This window comes from Oryzias latipes, chromosome 8 (genome assembly GCF_053564925.1).
Source record: "Oryzias latipes strain Hd-rR chromosome 8, Olatipes_Hd-rR_3.1".
NCBI classification, from domain to species: Eukaryota; Metazoa; Chordata; class Actinopteri; order Beloniformes; family Adrianichthyidae; genus Oryzias; species Oryzias latipes.
The window spans coordinates 6,372,942-6,393,396 of record NC_136244.1 but is presented as its reverse complement, the minus strand read 5'-3'; the positions used below and the strand labels follow the sequence as shown (position 1 = coordinate 6,393,396).

The 20,455-nt window shown below is 43.1% G+C and overlaps 1 protein-coding gene across 14 annotated transcripts in view; it reads right to left on the bottom strand.

Moving 5' to 3' along the window:
• LOC101159019 (RNA binding protein fox-1 homolog 2) overlaps nucleotides 1–20,037 on the bottom strand; it is a 55,132-nt gene extending 35,095 nt beyond the window's left edge. For 5 of the 14 annotated variants that reach the window (XR_013657698.1, XR_013657700.1, XM_004071813.5 and 2 more), the window contains exons 1-2: nucleotides 19,019–20,031; nucleotides 5,628–5,678 (exon numbers count right to left, since the gene is read on the bottom strand). Coding sequence is in view for 10 of the 14 variants with exons in the window: in XM_004071813.5 (XP_004071861.1) it covers nucleotides 5,628–5,678; nucleotides 19,019–19,276 (309 nt within the window). In the remaining 4 variants the exon portion in view is untranslated. Of the gene's footprint in view, nucleotides 1–2,390; nucleotides 3,037–5,627; nucleotides 5,679–19,018 lie in introns of those variants that run through there. The other 9 variants (XR_013657699.1, XM_011478532.4, XM_020705464.3 and 6 more) reach the window with 7 other exon arrangements.
• Nucleotides 20,038–20,455: the final 418 nt, after the last annotated feature.

The window sequence follows — 20,455 nt, the reverse complement described above, 5'->3', positions numbered from 1 at the left end:
CACCTTTAGCAAGCAAAATACCCAACAGCTCAACAGTGAGGTATATTAGAGAGCACTGCTGAATTCATCTGCTCCCTGTGGTTTATGTTGGCTGGATTCAGTCTGAAATCTGCAGTCAGCGGGCCAACAAGCTTTTGGCGCCCAGCAGGTAAAGACAGGCTGCAGTAAGCTGCATCTATGTGCTAATCATCTGTCAGGACTGCGACACCCCCACCAGTTAAATTGTGCTACCAAAGTTTTTGGAGAGTCTATTTCCATTATTCAAAAGGGATGTGAGCCCAAAATAAAAAGCAAAGCAACATTTCCCAGCAGGATGGCAGGACTGAGCAACTGCCACAGTTATACTGCCTTCCAACACTGCTGCCCACATGCCCTTCGACTTACCACCCCCATCCTACTTTTGGAGTCCATCAGCTTCACGTTGTGCATTGTGTTTAACTTTAAAACAATCTTGTGTGCAGTTGGGGGAGAAATAGAGGAGTAATCAGACGATAAACAAAAAATATAAGACAAAGAAAAGATATTAGAGTTGAGGAAAACCCTTAAAATTTGACTTAATGCAAAGCATTTACATTCCAACAGAAATAGTCACATGTGGGTTTTTGGATTGTCCAGGGCTATGGAGGGTCTTAGAGAAATGGTCATGTTAAAGGAGTGGAGGTGTGTCTTGTGGTCCTTGAGGTTCATGCAGTCACCTCAAGGAACATGTGACATGTCATTGTCGTGCGTGTGGCAAATGTATCGTAAGTTACACGCAATTATGACGTACGGGGGACGCTGTTGGATGGTTCTCTTACGCCACATTTAGTCATTAGTGAGATACGGGCGCTGGCTCCTTACTGACTGCGTGCAAATGCTGCATGCACAAGAAGTGCTGGTGATTTGTCAGTGTCCGCAAGACGCCCCTGGGACGTCCAAATAAACTACACTCTGGTTGTGTGATTTCCTCATTTCTAAGTCGGGCTACACGTAAGGAGCACGCAGTTTTCACTTGAACAGCACCAACGGGCCCCTTGCGCAGTGCGCAGAAAAAAATGAACAATCCTAGGACTCTGCTACATCTCCCCTACTTCACCTTAGAATAAAATGTGCACGAATTTTCATTCTACGGGCTCACAGTGGGGTCTACAACCTTAAAATTGAGTACGCACTACCTGCACATCTGCACATTTATGCAGTCACCCTATAACAACCTATAAGGGCATTTGTAACTAAGGCATAATTTCTCTATATTTTTATGTAATAATTTCTAAAAATGGCAGAAAAGGACATGTTTTTATTTTGTAGTTCCAAGGGTCTACCGGATCCAAAACGTCCAGAATATTAATGAAAGGATCATCATAAATGCAGAGACACTGCGTGGGTTAACCCACATGAGGCTGCATTATGGTGCAAAGGATAACCACGTGCCTAGTTAAAAAAAAAAAAGACTCAAAACATCATTTTCTAAAAATTCTCATCTCAACTAAGAAATCTTTAAACAAAAACGACATTAGTCAATATTTCAAAGAGTTTGCATTTCTTCTGATAATGTGCAACACAAGCTGCTCTAAAGTCCTATTCTGAAGCAGGACGGTATATTGGGTCTGCTGTGCTGTAGAAGCCAATGAAGTGTCTGTGTGGTGTATAAGTGTGCCTTGACACCTGTCCCCCTCAATCCGGAGGACAGATGAAGTTTAAACTGCATGGACAGCTTGGACGACAATGTTAAATTGCTTGACAAACCCCCGCCTCCATCCTCCATGCACATGACATGATGTGACACATGCACAACTATGAAATATAACGTGACACTGTTTGCAGTCAGCAGAGGAATAGGGGTGCAGTACAAAAAAAAAAACCTGCATGTCAACACAGGCCGTGCACACGGCACCTGTCTTCTTGCATTCCCAAATTTGCCATTTACCCCACTCCCAATACCTGCCCTCAGGCCCAAAGGAGCCCAAGACCAGAGAGCAGGACATGCTAGAACAGAGCCAGAGAGCAGCTCTCATCCTCAGGCTGTCTCTCAGTTAAAGTAGCACAGACACACCCACCATATGCTGGCTGAGCCTAGCACTGAACTCAACTATACTGTGGGATGTGTGCATCTCCAAACAGCTAACCCACAACCAGCTAACAAAACAACAAAACATTCAGCGTTAGCAAAAAGTATCACGATTGCATATCAATGGGAATGGGAAACAAAGCCTTAAAAATCAATAAAAGATGAAGAAGCAGCTTTGCTGCTGGTCTGAAACTCTGCCAACTATCTCACAAAGGCCTCACCTGGGCCAAGTCAGCACAGAAAACAGACTGAGCAGCAAAACCACTAACTCACACGCATCAAATCTAATCAGTACTTTGCTTTCACAATCCATTGCATGGTGGTTAACTGCTGAAGAACTTACCGGGAGTATAGCGGGGTAGTACAGCCCCATCATGGTCTGATCTAGAGGAACAACTGCTGACCAGCTCTCCACTATCTCGTTCCTTCTCCTCTCCTCTTCCCCCTCTCGTTCTCCTATTCCTCCTCCCCTGTGCCTCTGCTCCAGGACCATGAGCTGACGATGGCTTTGGTTCACGTCTGTTTCAGCAGTTTAACTTCTCCCTCGTTCGCTCCCCTCCTTCCCCTTCACCGGCGTCCTTCTCCAGCACGCAAGCTTCGTCTGCCTGTCACTCTCAGCCACTCTTCCTCGTCTCGGCGGCCCAGCCGCTCAGATCCCTCCTGGGCCTTTCTGTCTCTCTCCTCTTGCCAGCTAGAGTCCCTTTCCTCCTCCTCTCTCTTGTCTTTGCTCTGCGTCTGTCATTCACACACTCACGTTACACGTCCTGCTTCTCCTCCTGCTCCGTCTTGTTCCCGCCCCTTTTTTCAAAAAACTTTTCCTCCTCGTCAGTGTCAATGCCTCCTATCCATCAAAGCATCCATACTTCCATGAAGCCATCTAACCCTGTCTCTTGATGGAGCCAGAGAGCTGCTGCTGTTGTTCTTTCTTCAAGCCTCTGGAGAGACCAGAAGCAGGAAAAGAGGAAGATGCTGTCTTCTATCCACGCACTGGCTGCCAGACAGTACAGAACCCTGGATGCGACCCCCACTGCATTGCAGCTTTTTTTGATGATTTATTTATTGTGTGGCAGCCTGTCAGCTCCAAAAAAGCAGTGGTAGGTAGGCCAGCCGGAAGACAGCGAGGTAGCTAGCTGCGTGGGAAGGCTCCTAGATCTGCATCTCCCTGCTGCAGCTGTCTTCATCACGCTGGAGGAAGGTTCTGAAGAAAAAAAAAAAGGCGAGGAAGAGCCAGCCCCAAATCCAGCGCCTACAGCTCAACCTGCACATGAATCTGGATTTCGCTGCATTGCGCCTTTTTTTTCTGGCTCAGTTCCTTCACTTTCCAACACTGCATTGTTAGGAGGCTCTTAATTTGCACAGATGAGAGTGCAGCTCCTTGCACTGCATTTTCATATGGGAGGGACTGAACTCTGCGGAAAAAAAGCCCTGATGCCAAGCATTCAGACATCTGCTGAGTCTGGCTGGAACTGGGTCCAGAGGGAAGAAAGGATGGAGGGAGGGGATGATAAGTGGTACTGGGAGGAGGGGAAAAGCTATACTAGAATGGTGGTGGTGGTGGGGAGGGGGCAGTGGATGGTAACTAGAGATAACAGGATAGGGGAGATAAATGGATAAAGGACGGGGGGAAAAAAAAGAGTGAGGGATGACAGGATTAGGACTCTAAGTGAAGAGGATGAGAGGATGAATAGCGGATGATCTCAGGATTAAGTACACAGGCTGAACACAGCGATAAACACACACACAGCCACACACTCATGTATGCATAAAAGGTACACACAGATGTGCTCTGATTGTGTACACATGGATTCAAACAGGAGGATAAATCCATTCACTTCATGTCAATTCAAGCCGAGGCTGCAGTTTCAACCACATTCCAAGAATCAATATCAGATGCTGGACTCCTTTATGCAGATAAAAGAAGTTTTGCTTTGACCTGCAACAAGAGATTTGCTACTGACACACAACGGCAAATACTGACGTGTGTTTACATGCGTCCTGTTAACCCGGATCATTTCTGTGATCCAAACAGCCTGACACACGTGACCCCGCGAGTCCAAGTGGCCACAAACACACCCATCCACGTTCCTTCTCCCTCTCAGAGCAGCAGCAGCAGCAGCAGCAGCAGCAGAGACCCACAGCAGCCTGTCAGTTTAACACACTTGCTGACACAGGCCGACCTACAGGCGCTTCAAACATGCATAAATAATATACGACAGGAGCGATACCAAGACAAATGCGCTGCAGCGGTGTACACGCCAATTCTGCTACGCTGGGCTTGGCTAACCCCATTTGCATGATAACCAGCAGAGAACCCCAAAACGGTTGCTCAAGGGCAGCGTGTATTAGCAGGATGATTCCTACATCATTTATGAAGCAAACGCAGAAGTGTGCATTTCCAGCTCAGCTTTATGAAGACCTGATGTTCCCGGAGAGTGTTTGTTTTGAAAACCAGGGGGGTGAGGGTCACGCATGAAATGCAAGTCTGCACAATTTTCTGCCCTGAAGGCAAGTCAACTAAAAAATACCATTATTTCTGCTCTATATCTCAACTGTTTCTCATCTTTTCTGTTTGTATTTTTTTTAACTAAACACCAACTAGACGCTGAAATCTGAATAAAATTGAAAAACAAAACTTAAAGGGAGTCCCAGTCGGTCTTTGGCCCGGTCTATGAAGCCACACGGAGGGGAAAAAAGAGAAGCAAGTAAGTGACAGGGATGTGCGGGAAGAGAGTCTCCCATCTTGAGAAGGAGGAGAGAGGCTGGGGGCTCACAGGCTCACAGATCAACACTCCCCTCCTGTGGCACTGCCAGAGAGCTGCACATCCCAAACAGACTGGAGACAAGTGTGCACACGGAGATAAAAGCGCACACACAAACCTATTAGGATGAGCGCACACACAGGTCCTGTGCTGGTTTGAGCCACTCTGGATGCTCTGCTGCTAAGAGGCAGATAACTAAACAGTCAGCATCCCCGCCACGGCGATAACTCACTCATTACTGAGCGCATTATGCATGGAGGGAAACTTAGAATAAAAAAGGAAACAGGAACAGCGAGAGGGATAAAGACAAACTGAAAGCACGGGGAAAGGATTGTGGGGGAAAAAAAAGGTCTGCAAACCGAGCAAAGAAAGAGTCCAGCACAAAGCACGAGATCGCATTATTTCTCTCCACTTTTTAAGGAGGAACAGTTTTCCGCTCCTCTTCCATAAAGCATCCCTCAGAAACAGAAGTTATTGGCCACAAACAGCTGCACAAGCAGACATCACATTACTCCAACAATTTCTAACACAATCTCATGGTGGTTTTTGGAGGAAATGGCAAAAAAATGAAGAGCAGAAAGATTTTTGCCGGATTTTAAAAATAGAAATGTGATAAGAAGTTTCAACAACACTGCTTTGTTTGTCTAAATCTGTCCCTACCATCCTAATACTCGTGTAACCTCTAAAAACAATCCTCAATAATATGAGAACAAATGTGTGTGTTCATTTAGAAAGCACAAGGGCCCTTTCTCCAAGTGAGTCCATGTTACATATTTTTGAACTTATTGCTTTGGAGATTTGGAAGAAAACTAATGTCTTACCTGACTGTGAGGTGGGTATCCATGGAAACCAGGGTTTAAAGGCTCATTGTTCTGCAAGAGACAACAGCAGGGATGAGAGCAGTGCCATTGGGCTTTTAGAAAACAAGGGCAGGCAAAACGTTTTCATCTTTGGACAAAATATGTGCGAGGACAAAAAAGTGAACTGGAGGGCTCATAATGGGGAGTTCTCCACACATAAAGCATTATTTGCGAAAATTCGCCAAACTTTTACTTAGTTTTAGAAAGTAATTCTGGTGACAGGTTAAGATGTCGTAGATATTGGACAAAAAGACCAGTTTAGCTCAGTTTATAGGGTGTCTTCATGTCGGAGTAAGATCTTTACAGCTACATTCAATGGGGAGTACACTTCTAGCATTTTATTTCTTCCTTAGCTAACCAGAGGTGCTTTGGAAATATGAGGCTGAGTAGAACTGCTAACATGATTTGATTTACAGATTGATCCAATTCAATGTTGCTGTATCTTTTGTAGTATAAGTTGAAGTTTTTGCACAGTTTGGCTGCAGGTGTGTATCAGTATTGACTGCAGCGCAGAAGAAGCACCGCTGAGTTTTACGCTGGGCTTGGCAAAAATGCTCCAAAGCAACACAGGGGAGGACGAATTCAACGGATTTACTGATTTGAAGTCATATAAAGAGTTGAGTTGACTTGTTAGCATGTTCTTCATGCTACGGTTATCTAAATACATTTTATTATATGTTGTGCTGATTGGTTCTTCCTATATTTAATGAAGCCAAACAAGCATGATTTGCCTTATAAGATAGGTGAAAAGTCCATTCTTTGTTTTTTTTGTATGTAATTTTTGGCTGCTGCGGCTTATATTCCGGAACTTATACTCCAAAAAATACAGTAGTTATTTTTCAACTGTAAACTTTAGCTTAACTATGATCATATTCTGACATTCAGGAACTACAGTCTCTACTATTGTTGAACTTAATGATTTCACTAAAAAGGTTAAAGGTTTTCCACCACAGAAGCAAATAAATAAATAGCATAAAAGAGAAAATTGTTGGTTAAGATCATTAAATTAATAAAACAACTCTGTTTACAGAAAATCAGAAAATTGTGGAAACAATGTGGAAAAACAGAGCCAAACTGTGGTGCAATTTCATTCAAAGGGAGATTCTTTCTGAGCAACAGCAGATCTTACCCAACTAAACTCTGCCACACAGAATTATTCCTTAAAAAAAAGTATCGTAAAATAAACTTTACTTTAGCGATTTCAACATCTGCAGAACAGACTGAAAAAATATTAAGCAATGGCATGCCCTCAAGCTTTCAGCAGCACCGAATAAAAAAAAACAGTCACACAAATACAAAAAGAGTCCCTAAAACCGGTCCAAAAATAAGTTCTTTCCTTAAATAGAATCAGATGGATGTCAGATTTCTGAGGCACAAACTTTGTTTAAATAGACACGGTTTGAGGAATCCTGTTCCATCAAAAGCTGAGTACTATTTACTTCAGGGAAAAAGCCACACTATGTGGCAAAATTTGAGAAAACAAAACAAGCTGGGCTTTCATCGTGGAGACTCAGAAGCAGGACAGACATGCATCAGTGCACCTAGAAGGGCCGGCTTGTCTTCTGTGTGGCAGTGCCGCTGATCCAGAGGCGAATTCTGGACCTTTGAAAAGATACGAGCTGTCATCAAGTCGACATCTTTTCCCGGGATCATGCTTTTTTTCCAGGAGCACAATGTCAGACCTCATTCTGCACAATTTACAGGAGCCTGGCTTCAAAGGCACAGATCTGCCTGCAGCCCAGTTCTGTCTCCCACTGAAAAGGTACGGCACGTCAGTCAGACCTGTTCACACACTGCTGAGCAGACCACATCTTCCATCAAAAATTAAGGCTAATTCTCCTAACAAACCTAAAAAAATGTTATGAAGAAAAGAGTTGGACAATACATCATTTCTTTCCACCACTGGGAAATGTTGCCTGTAAAGTTACTGTGTTTTACGTGTACAGTACAGTAACTATAACTGCTCAAAAATATTTCAGATGTTGAGTTTTTGCAGTGGAGTTGTACATTTACAAACTTTACTGCACTTATCTACAGTGCGTTCCAAATGATTCTGCAAACTGTATTTAAGTGCCAAAAAGACTAAATTCTTTATTTTTCAACTAAACTCATGGATGATATTTAAAAAAATCATAGAAAAATATCAATTGCATAATAATTAGCAACGCGCTGAACTTGCATTTAATTTGTTTCCATCATTTAAACCCTTTGACACCTGAATTTATTTCCCTTCATGTTTTGCTTTCAAGCAGAAACTAGATCAAGGTCATTTTGGAGCCGAAGGATTTGATGGAGCCTATTGATGCATATTTGCATCAAAGGTTGTTTGTTTTTTTTTGCACTTGTACAAGGGTAGACCCCTTACAGGTGCTGCAGGGATTTTGGGTCAACCGGACTTGTTGAAGGTTGTAGATAGAGGTGGCCGGTTCAAAGTGCATCTTGGGGAACGCAGGTCTGTGTTGGAGTTTCCATGAGGCTGGAACGTATGATTAACATACATGTGGTAAAGTGTAACATGAAGTATTTGTAAGGCTGATGTAAGGTGATGTACATATGACGCCCATACTCTAGTCATTGGTAAAGCATTAATCACAACTGCCCTTATGGCTGAATACAGTCCTTCTGTTGGCAGAAATTGAACTTACGACGTCCAATCTGTGATGAAGACATCAGTCCCAGTAATCCAGACTTATAACAACCAGTTTAAATTGTTTGGAATGGTATAAACTCCTTAGAATGGACAAAAACCCTCTATAAGCTGGCTTCCATTTCATTTCATCTGAAGTGGTGACACCGCTAGAACTAAAAAACCCTCAACAGTTAAATAACAGCAGTGTGGAAAAAACTGCCCTCTGCAGTCGATCTTCCTTCTGTGTTTGGATGCCGGAACAACTATGAATAAATACTGGTACGAGTTCTAACCGAAGCACGCCTTCACTTTGTGTGTAAACTGAATGCCATGCATTACAGAACAAAGTTTACACAAAGCAGGCGTCATGTGATCCATCAGCTGAAAGGGGATTTTTTTATATAAGAAAAAAAGGCTAATGCATAAGAATTAAAAATCAGCAAATAGAATAAAAATATCGTCTGATGCAATGTTGTGGGAAATTACAATAAAATAAGTGTCAAACAAAAATATTCTCACCTGGACGGACAGCAGCAAGGCTTTGATTGCTGCCTTTCAAAGGCCTGTGTATTTAGTTGCTTAGATACAAAATGTTAGGTATAAAGAGAAAATCCAAGTATCTCCTCCTTAAGCTGCTGTGAAACCTCGCCAAAGGCAAACCTCGAAACTGCTGCAACTCAGGCAGCGGCGGGTATTTAAACTTAGTTTAAATGTAAAAATTATGTTTTTTGGGATTCAAGCTTTTTTTTTTGCAATAAATGTTCAAATTTGGTAAAATTTGAAAAAAAAAATGTGCATTCGGTTTTTACCTCAAAATACAGATCTGGTTTTTCCTAAGATAAAAACGAAATGTTTTACTTTAGAGCCCAATTATCACTTTCTAATTATCCCTTTTTAAAATGAGATCAGTTGACAAATAAGAAAACTAACGAGCCTGTGCATTCATAGGTACAGAAAACCTTTTTTAATCCTGAAAACACAAAAATCCAAAGAAGATTTCCAAAAGATGTGAAGAAGAACAAAGTAATTTACATATCTCAGATGAAGAGCTTCATTTTTAATAACAGTAATAAACTTTTTTACAAAGTCTGTACAATGACTTAGAATAAAACATGTTAATAATCAGATAAAAACTGAACTTTTTGGATGAAATGACTGGTGACTGACAACTGCAGCTTATCCAACTTCTACAGAAGGAAAATCCAAAAGTAGAACCTCCTCAAAAAGCCTGGTCAGCGACCGCTGTGGTTAATTGCTCCATAATTACTTATAATTAGATTATTTCTGTCTCTTTTCCCCTTTTCTCTGCAACTATTATTTTCCTCAGTTTCATTTTGCCAAAGCAAGAGGCGCCATTGTTTGCTGGAGCCCCTACTGTAATTGAGTAGGAGGACACAAGAGAAAGACCAGAGCAGAAAGACAAAGGAGGAGAAGGGGCAGAAGGAGGAGGTGGGGAACAATGGGGAAAGTGAGCTAAACGTTGATATTTTGACAGCAGCGGGAAAGCTGGCACAGCGTAACCTGCTGGCACGCCATGCAGAGAAAACATGACGGCCTAGCGAGAAGCACGGCTCTACCTCCATGAGGAGAGGAGGCGCAAGTCCCAGATGTGGGCGACCAAAATACTTTCTGGTCTCTGCACGAGTTTATGTTGGATGGCTGAGTTGATGCACTTTCAATTGTTGATGCTTTAATTAGATCTGGTCAGGAAAGATTTGGAATCGATGTGCAGGCTCTAATCCTGACACAACTCCTCCATAAAAGCAAGCAGCTTTAGTGTGGGCTGCCGAACGCTGCAGAAATGAAAAAGGCATCTCCAGCTTCAGAGGAGAGTCAACAGAGTTAACCTCCTGGCCCTGACCTCAAGCTGCCTGCTGTGGGAATCACGTCCTAATAGCATTCATCCACCCAATCAAGGCCACAGAAAGCTGCCGTGACAGCCGAGAGACTCGGAGCTCCAACAGTCAAACAGACACATAATAAAGCAGAAGCTCTGGGTTATGTCGCTGGAGCCTGTGTGAGGCTGGGGAATGGAGAACTGAGAGCTGAGATCAAAGATGGATGAGCCCTGGACCAAGAAGGAAATGAAAAGAAGTGTGAGAAAAGAGGACCAATCACACAGAGATGTAGAACTTCTTTGTATCTATAAATTCTATATGGAAACATTTCCTCCCATTCTTTTCTTTACACTAAATAGACAGTAAAATTATATTTTATGTGTTGTGTTGTTTCCAATGCATGATAATTGAGGATGTAGGAAAGAAAGCCCACATTAGCTTGTAATTGATGTTGTAAGTCAACCTGGTTATGGGGAGAAACCTGGTTGCAGGTTTCAATGCTTCTCCTTACACACATTAGTGCATCTATTAACAAAAGAACAAAAATTGTGTACTTTTCAATAAAAACATGTTCACACTGGCAAAAATTCTTTTCAAAGACCTAATCTAACCTGGTTATGGCGGCGAGGGCTGTGTCAGAGTTCACTCACTACTTCTCCGTTAGTGCACTAGATAAAGCATTTGCCATTTTGTCATGGTGTTTGTATCAACAATTCCAAAATCCAATGTTCTGGAAATTTCCCAGAAGTATTTACAAAAATATCAATGCTCACTACATCAATGCTCACTACATTGGTGAGATATAGACCACAATGCTTTGGGTTGGAAAAATTTGTCATATGAAAAATGCCAAGAACAATTTCCTTTTTATAAATTATCCATGTTTTCATCATCAAAACAAATTGGATTCATAAATAATCTTCATAAAATGGTCATATTTATGAGGTTTTTCCTTCAGCAAATGGATAACACCATATTTATAGTTTTTTAGGGGTTAGGGAGTAGTGACTGAATGTAGACACGGCCCAGATTTTTAGTTTACAAGACCTTTAAGAAACCAGGTACCTGGAGACATCTGATAGTAACCATTTTCCTCACTCCCAGTAAACAAACCCTGTTTCTTACGACACCTTTAAATTGTCACCGTTTCAGTCACACTCTCAAGAGGTTGCTAAAGTTGCAGTTGGCCACAAGATGTCACTTTTCTTAATAATTTAATTATTTACATGTGTACGGTATGTGTTTATGTATTTTCCAATCAATTCTTGACTAATAACCCTAAGTTTAGATATACATTTGTTTGTCTTTTTTAGTTCCATTTTTGTTTGGATTTCCTTGAAATAAACCAGTTCCAAATTCTAATTTGAGATAAAGGTCACTATTGATACCATGCGTTTCTCCTGTTTCTATGCTTTTGGGTTCTTGCCTCACTATACTGCTGCTCTTTTTTTAATGGTAGTGTCCGAAACGCCTCTTGCCAGTATAAAAGTGTTCCCGCTTACAGCCCAAACTGACATTTATTTTCCCCACCACCCATTCCCTTCCCCATTGCAGAGAGTTCTATGTTTATACTCTCTCCAGCTAGCTTACAGCCCCAAACATCCCAACCTGACATTACTGATGCAACAAAAGTGGAGAGCAATGTTGGAGCTATCCAGCCGTACAGCTGTGAGCCACATGCCAGCTCGGACGAGGAAAATGACATAAGGCATTTTTCGGACTATAAGTTGCTTCTGAGTATAAGTCGCACCCCTGGGCAAACAATGCAGAAAAACCCGACTTATACTCTGAAGAGTACAATACATGAATCTAGTCGTCTACAAGTGGATGCATCAGAATGGAGCAGAGCGGGGAGCTTGTGGCCCACCCAGCTAATTTTCTACAGAACAAATAGGATCTTTTTCAAACGCCATTTTTTCATCTGCTCCTGATTCACAACGATTTGAATCACGAAATACTCAGAAAAACTATTTTAACCTTAATTTTCTTTATACATTTCTTAAATTTCTTTTAAAAATGCCACAGGAACATATTGAAGACATTTTTTTAAAACACTAAATGGAAGTGGATTTTTAATATCCATCTATACTATGGATATTACTAAGTCAGTGATGATACCTTTTTTATTGATCTTAAATGTCAACAGGTCATTGTGCAGTTTGAGAGAGACGCCCCTTAAGATGTAAAAAACATTGGCCAAAGGAAAAGATTCCAGATAGGGAAACTATTTTCTCTTGATGTCCCAACTCTGGTTCTGGATATGCCTTTCCAAATTTGGGGCCGTCGTCCCTTTCCCTCTGCCTGAACAAGTCCTTTCTTTGTCTGCTCTCTCCACTTCCTGTTACATCTGGAACCAATTTCCCCTTCTTGCTCCATCCCTGGGGGGAATCGCTCTTATTGGTGCACCACATTTTCAGGGGAATGGACAAGCCTATATTAAGCAGAAGATTGGCTGCAAACGCAGCACATGTGGAAATGCCGTGAGGGGGGAGCTCAGAGCAAAACCACAAGTCTAAGGAGTCTCTGAGGAAGGTCATGGGGAACGAGGAGTCTTCCTATATTAAATAAACAGAGCAGACACTGAGAGTTAACGTGACTGCAATGTAATGAACACAAGGCACGGTTACAGACTAGCATTTACTAGTGATAACAACAGATTTGTGCATTTTCCGTTCAGTTTAAAGCTGAAAGTTTGCATTTCATTGACAAAACAAGGGCGTACACACTAGTAAAGACAAGTGGGAGGAAACCTTCAGCAGCAGCTCCACGTAAACCAAAATTATCCCCCCGCCATCAAATTGTAGACTCGGTTAGCCTCACAGTGAGCAGACTGAAGAAACAGAGATGGAGGAGTTCACAAAGAGAGTTTAGCAACATCTGGAATCAATCTGTCTGCAGGAGACGAGGGAGGAGGCTGGGCAGAGGGACGGGGGGAAGAACAGATGAAAAAGGAAAGAATGGAAAGGATTAGATGAAACGAAGGGAGGAGGAATGTGGGTAATATGGCCAAAGCAAAGAAAATGGGAGAAATAAGGAAAAGCACATTTTCAAAATGGAGACAATGAGTCATAAGTGAAGAATGCCATGTGATTTATATTTTCATAAGGGATGGGGGAAGGGATTGGGGGGGCTGAACTCAATTCCTCCGACACACTTGAGCAAAAAAGGCACCTTTTTTATTTTTAAACAACACTTTTGAAAAGTATAAAAAAAAGTTATGTGAAACACACACTGAGGATGTTTGTGTTGCTCTGTCATACTTTCCAATCACTTTACAGTTTGTGAGCAGGGCGGAGCCGCTGGAGACTGGAAGGATCAGTAAAAGGGGAGAAAAGTAGTCACATAATGTGTCGCCCTGTCTGGCAAAAGCAAAGGGGGCGTCTCCTGTTTATTTTCTTCCATTCCTACTCGCTATTTTAGGAGAAGTTGGGGAGTCACTGAGGCAAACCGGTAGGAGGAGGAGGAGGAGGAGGGAAGCAGCAGCAGTGATGAAGGAAGGCAAAGAAGACATAGGTTCAACAGATGGTGAGTGCAGGGAGAGTGCCAGAGGGAGAGGGGGTGAGGGGGTAATTAGGCGGGCTGCTGCAGGCGTCCAGTGTTCCCTGAGAGAGCAACCTGAGGAGGAAACCATGTCTGGCTCTGCGGTGTCGGATTACCAAGGAAAAACCCCACCTGCTGCTGCCAAACATCACCACGGCAAGAGCAGATGTCATTAAAAACTCGGAGAAATGACCGCTCTAACACGATGCGACATCAGGAGATAAATCCTACAGGGTTACAGGACGACAGCGTCAATGCAGAAATGGAAAGAAAAGGGAATTAGTACAACAGTCCATGCGGAAAAGCGGCAACGACAGAAAGTGATGTGATTGATGCGCCGTGCTCCAGAAGACACAGCAAAGCTAAACGCTGAAGGTGAACATGATGGATGCGGGCGCTGGAGGAGGCAGACTGGCACTCCTGTAGCTGCAGGAGTTACAGGTGCCTGCTTGTAACTAAACCGGAGTGACTCCAGTTCGCTTTAGTAAAAATGCTCTAACACATAAAGTGGAATTTATGAAAGAAAAAAAAACGCATCAAGTAATATTCAACTTGCAACAAATATTTATTTATTTAAGACTCAAAATGTTCAGATTTATCCAAATCCTGACCTAGTTTAACAAATATATAGCCAGCGGCTGCACGCCTGGTTTGTCAAATTGAAGAAACCCTGGAACAACGTTAATTTCTGCGGCTCATTGAGCTCTAAAGTCTGAGCTGCATTTCCGTTCCATTCTGTCCTTTAACATCAGCCCTGCAGTAATGAGAAACGAGCATAATAAAAGACACTCCGTGAAAGATGTGTTCGTATAAAGTTGCATCCTGTACATGGTTTGTGTTGCTTAATGAGCTGCATCAGTGTGCTGAACAGGCTGCATTATTGTTATGTGTCAGATTGAATTACTTCAGCCTGGCCGGTAAAAGCATCACTGCGACACAGAAACAAATTAGAACTCAATGCCAAACAAACAAAGATTAAAAATGGGAGGGGGAAAAAAAACTCACATTTTCAATTCATAGAGATTTTTAGAGAGCTCATGAATGTGTTTGACCCTTCATCCTGACCTATTTGACTTCACTAATATATAAGTTCTGTCTGACACAAAAACTCAACAGCTTGTCTCAATCAGCTGATGCCAATGAAATAGTTTCTTCCAGGATAAGCCAAATATGTACATCTATAGACTCATGTCATAAAGTTGTCAGTTTTTCGACAAAAAAATAAGTAAAAGTTTAAATATTTTATGTTAAACCTGAACTGATTCTGGGCTGTCAAACACAAACCCCCTTCACATTTTCAGGTGTATTTTCTGAGTGAAAGCGCATTATTCGTGACACCCTTTACCGGCGCTGTGACAGAGCATCGCGGCTGACCCCGTGTGTGGGGAAACACTGCATTGACATTTCGCCATGTGAGTTTGAGGGTGGGTGGAGATGGGAGCACATGTGACAGTTTGGGGGCAGCCTTGGGGAGGAGACACGCTGAGAGCGCTGACATGATGACCGTTAAGGAAAAGTTAAAATGCAAGTTGGCGTGTTAACAAAACTAAATCCAGCATCCTCTAACCACACTGGTAGCTCCTTTCTCCAGTATGATGCCTTTCGTGTGTGTTAGTAAACATAAAACCCAGTTTTTGTCGGACGGCAGAAGTATTTTATGCAACGATGGAGGACAAAGCCAGAAGGCAGCAAGACAGACAATGAGAGTTGAGCAACTCCCTCTATCTGTGAAGTTTCTGCTTATCACTACCAGTTCAAAAGTCAAGGGTGCCTCCAGTGAGCTCAAAGGTTCCCAGCAATCATTAAACAGCAGCAGGAAGTCCAAAGTGAGGGACCAGTTCACACTGTGCCAAACCACATATCACAACACTAAAGACTCTCCCACAACCTGCAAGAAACCACTTTAAATCAACTCCTGTTTTAACCCTACTTCATAAAATGAGAGCATTCTTACATTTTTATGACTTTTGCTGGTTAATTCTACGTGATATAAATGTTACATAACACTTGTTTCAATATTTTGTTAATATATACACACACTATTGATGAAGATGGAATACTTTATGAAAGCAAATCTTTGATTATAAAATCAAAAACTCCCTAAAACAATCAAAAAACACACATGTGTGTAAATATTTCATAAACCTGATTGTAAAATGATCAGATTTTAACATTAAGCTGTATGGAATTTTACAAAATTTTACTTTTTTTTTCAGATGCCTCAATACAACTATGAGGCCTCATGTCAAACATTTTAAACATTTGATTGACAGCTCCTCCCAAAGCCCACTTTCAAGTGGTAGGGGTGTGGCTTTCCAACAAGCTTACTCCTGATTGGAGAGTTGTTTTGCTGGATACATTGACTCAGACCGACTCGGACCAATCCCTGCCTACTGACGATTTCTGGTTCCAACATGGTGACGTCCGTACCACAAAATAATGGCGACTTAATAGACTTCATTTGGCAGAGATAAGTCAGTTTCTATGGGTGATGTGACACTCACCCGGTCTCATACAGACAAAGGTTTAACATTTCAGGCAGCCATTAATCGTAGTTATGCCATCATTTGCAATACGCGTATCGTAGAGGCCAGTATCACAATAACTATAACTTCTCAATTTATTGAGCAGGCCTATTTAAAATAACTTCATTAAAATGTTCTAAATTACCTTGTTTTACTTATTTTTTTCCAATTTAATGTGATCTCATTTTCCACAGGCAACAACACTGACATTGAATCTTGATGTCTTCAAATAAAATAAAAGAAATACAAAGTGATTACATTATTTCATGGAGCACTTTTTTTTTCTCACTTACAAACTTTACATAAACAACTTGTATTTTAGTTGCAAACAAAATTTAAAAAAGACCTTAAAAGGAAGGAAGAGAAATAAAAAAGAAGAAGGATCCGGACAGACAGACAGTCCTTTAATGACGGCCCTACAGATACACATTACAGGATCGACCCACAAATCCACCTGCGCTGCTCCCTGAGGCCTCTGAATACACAGGAAGGTAGAGCCCCGTTTTTAAATCTGAATGACTATTTGCAGTCAACAGCGTCAAACCACACAACCCTGTCCCTGGAATACGTTCATTCATAGCAACCACTACTTCCTGCCCCCCCTGCTTTGGCCCTGTACAGCGATCCGTCTGGTTAATGCCCTCTCCTAAATGAGCTTTGATCTCGTTAGCGCGACACAAAGCCGCTTTACTGCCAACGATAGGACAAATCGGCTCTACGAATCAGGGAGAGCGCTGCGCAGAGGGTTGACACTGTACTCCCGCCACATCCGAGTGGACCGGGGCACTGCCCCGAGGAGACGCATCAATACAGCCTATTGGGGGGGGTTAAAAAAAATAATAGAAATAATGGGCGGAAATAAAGATGAAATTAAAGCATGAGAGGAGAGCCATGCGGAGGAGAGGGGGCACAGATTTGAGCAGAGGGAGGCGGACGGAAAAATGAGGAGAGAATGAAAGATGGTGGGGGGGGGGGGGGGTTGCTGATACAAAAAGGGGTGGAGAGGTGGGGGTGCTTCGTGCAAAACCACGAGTCAATTAGCAATCTGGAAATACGCCTGGGGGGTGAGATGGGGGACAAATCAGAGGACATGTGAGAGTGGAAGCAAGGATGAAAAATAAAGGGGGGGGGGGTGCTGTTTGTGTGAGATGGGAGAGCGTAACAAAGAGAAGAGGCGGCTCTCATTTATCATTACTGTGCTGATTTACAGTCAGTCTGGAAGGTCAGGAGCGTGCCCGCTCCCTCAGTGGGAGTCCACCCCCCCACCCCCCAGGACTTATCCAACCTTCAGCTTGAGTGGAACTCCAGAGCCAGATTTACCGTCTTAAAGCCTCAATGTCGTTTTCTTTTATGCGTAAAGTGTTAGTGAGCCTTTCATCTCCTGACTGTCTCACCCAGCACATCTCCTCTCTAAGCGCCATCCGTCACTTTCCTTTCATCCAACATCCTGACAGATGCTAACAGCTCCCGTTTCTACCCCTCTCCCTGCATCATCCACCCTTTATTCACCCCCTAAAAAACACCTACCCTCTCCTGTTTCTACCCTTTTTTGCTCCGGCAATCCATCTACGTCTACATTCGAGCCACTTTTGATGCCATGCATCGCTCTGCACTCTTAACCTTTAATTCACTTCTCTCTCATCCTGAGTTAATCCACCGATCACTCATCCTCGCCTACCTTTCATTTACCAGTTTACCCATCCTCCATGGCTGCAGCTGGCGTAACTCGTGTGCCATCCCATAAAAAGTGCACAGCGATCGATTTGATCGCATCATCTGCGCCGTCCTCTGAACCTTTCAGCTTTACAGCACTCCTCTGTCTTTGCAAGCAGGTCCTTCCTTCTTTTTTTTTTTTTTTAAACCAATTCCCCTGGACTCCTGCCATGCTCACCTGCCCTTCAACCACTCTCTGCGCTCTTATCGCTGGGCTAAAACACCAGACGCTAGCTGAATTTTTTCATGGTACGAGTAGATTTAGAGGCCCTTCAAAGCATATGCGTGTAGGCGTATGAATTATGTTTGTGGGTGAATGCCATGGAGTGGAAGAAATAGCAACAGATCCTGGAAGGACAAGTAAGAGTGTCTAAGCAGCCCCGTGGTGTACTGTATTACAGTAGACCGGTTCCAGAGGGGGACCGGCTGCTGATGCTTTGCTGCCTCAGCTGTCGAGTCATGAAAGCAGGGAAGACCGGTGTACAGAAAGCCCCCACCCCCCACCCCCCCTGTTCCTTCAGCCTCCAGCAGAAAGGCTCTGTTCTTTGTCTTTCTCTGCGGTGACCCCTCCCCCAATCCCTGTCTGCCTCTCTTTTAACACCTAGCCACAAGGAAAAGGGATGGGGGGGGGGGGGGGGCATGGAGCAATTAATGGCACATGCCATGTGTGGAACAATTTGGGGTGGCTCTGTAAAAATGATCTCCAGCGGGTTCTTCCATAGAAATGTGCAAAAGCTGGCATCATTTGACACACAGCACTGGTTTATTTGTGTGAGACAGGCGAGATGAGCAGCTCTGATCTTTACTGCTGCTGCTGCTGCTGCCTGTTACAGCCATGGAGCCTGGATCATATTACCTTTGTCTGGGCTGGTCATGCTCCCTCAAAGCACCACGATCAGGGGATCGTTTCAAATGATCAATCAAACATTTTTCTTCCTAATTGCATTCATTTCTGTTGCTAAGACGGCGCTACTTTGTTGTTAATGGGCTTTTAAAAAAAATCGGAGACAGAGAATGCTTATTTGTTTGTGTGGCAAACAAAAAGCTGTGGATAAAACAAACAAGAGTATGACTAATGGGTCCCTAATGTTTACATTGCATTCCTACCTGTCCGATGTCTCCCACCACGCTCCCGGTGCCGTCTATCCTTGGTCTTTTGCACTCCGCTCCGGCCAGGTCGGTGAGGGCAGCGGCTGTCTGAGCGTCAGGCTCGGGGTCCCCCCGCTTCATCCCGCGGACAGCCGCCGGACCCCCGGCTGCGTTGGCGTGAGGCGCCGCGGCTGCTGTCTCAATGTCTCTTTCGCGGTCCATTATTCCCCGGTTAACGGGTAGCATTAGGGATGCAACGTCGGTCGACATTAACATTGGACGGCGGACACTCTCGCGTCTTTGTTCTGCTCACCTTTCCTCGAGCTTTTCACACCTCGGCGTTCAGCTTTTTGACAATATTGACCAGACTAACATCAATACTCGGGAACCTTGTCCTGTTTCTTGTGTAAGTTCGCGTTAGCTATGCGCGGCACACCATCATGAAGGTGTCAGGGTCCCGTCTCAACAGCAACCAAACGCCTGCGGTTCATATAAAAAGTCGAATCGACGCCAAACTACGACCTTTTTTTTCATAAAAATCCCACGTCCGAGCCTGTCGAGCTAATTAGCTAGCCAACGTATGCTAGCCTGCTAGCATTACATTCCGCTAGCTCTCCTTTTAAATGAGGCTGTGGGAGCAGAGACTCTGCCAAGAATAGAAAATGTTGGAAATGAGCTGAGCGTAATACTACTCCTCCAGCGCAGCCGCTCCTCTTTCCGCTCTCCGGTGTGGCTGTTCTGGCGTTAAACTTCTGCGTGGCTCCTTCCAGGCGTTTTCCTCCCGCTTGTCCGTTCCCTGTTCGAGGTCTGTGGATGAGTTTTGGCGAGCCGACCTGGCGAGCACGATTTCCTCTGGTCTCAGTCACAACTCCGTAGTGTGGCGGGAGTCCTGTTGCGCTGATCCGCGGTCAGATTTCACCAAGGAGACGCTGATTGGAGATGCGGGGTGTGAAGGGAGGCGGGCTGGTCTGGGGTCTGCTGTCGGTCTCCTATCCCCCCACCCATCAACCATCGCCTCCTTTCTCCTCTGTCCTCACTTCATTATTAATACGCAACGGTTTTTATTACTTTTTGTGTGTGTGTGTTTCGTTTTTGTGGTAAAACAGTATTTCAAAATAATTTTAAAATTATAAAAATATATAAACATGTTTTTTTATTTATATGTATTATTTATTTATAACAAAAACATTTTTTATCTAACGGGATTTGAACCTCCCATTTGACTAATAGGTTTAAAATTTAAAAACAAAGCTATGTATTTCACCACGGAGTTTGTATTTAATATATTTGTTCATGAAAATTCATTTCAGCGTCATTTTTTATTATTTTTTTGTAAAACTCATCTCATTCCTACTCTATACCTTGATTTATATTTTAGCATTTTTGAGTAATGTAGTTAATTATAAGCTTTCTAACCTTGAGCATCTTTTTACAAATTCAAGCAAAAAGAAAACA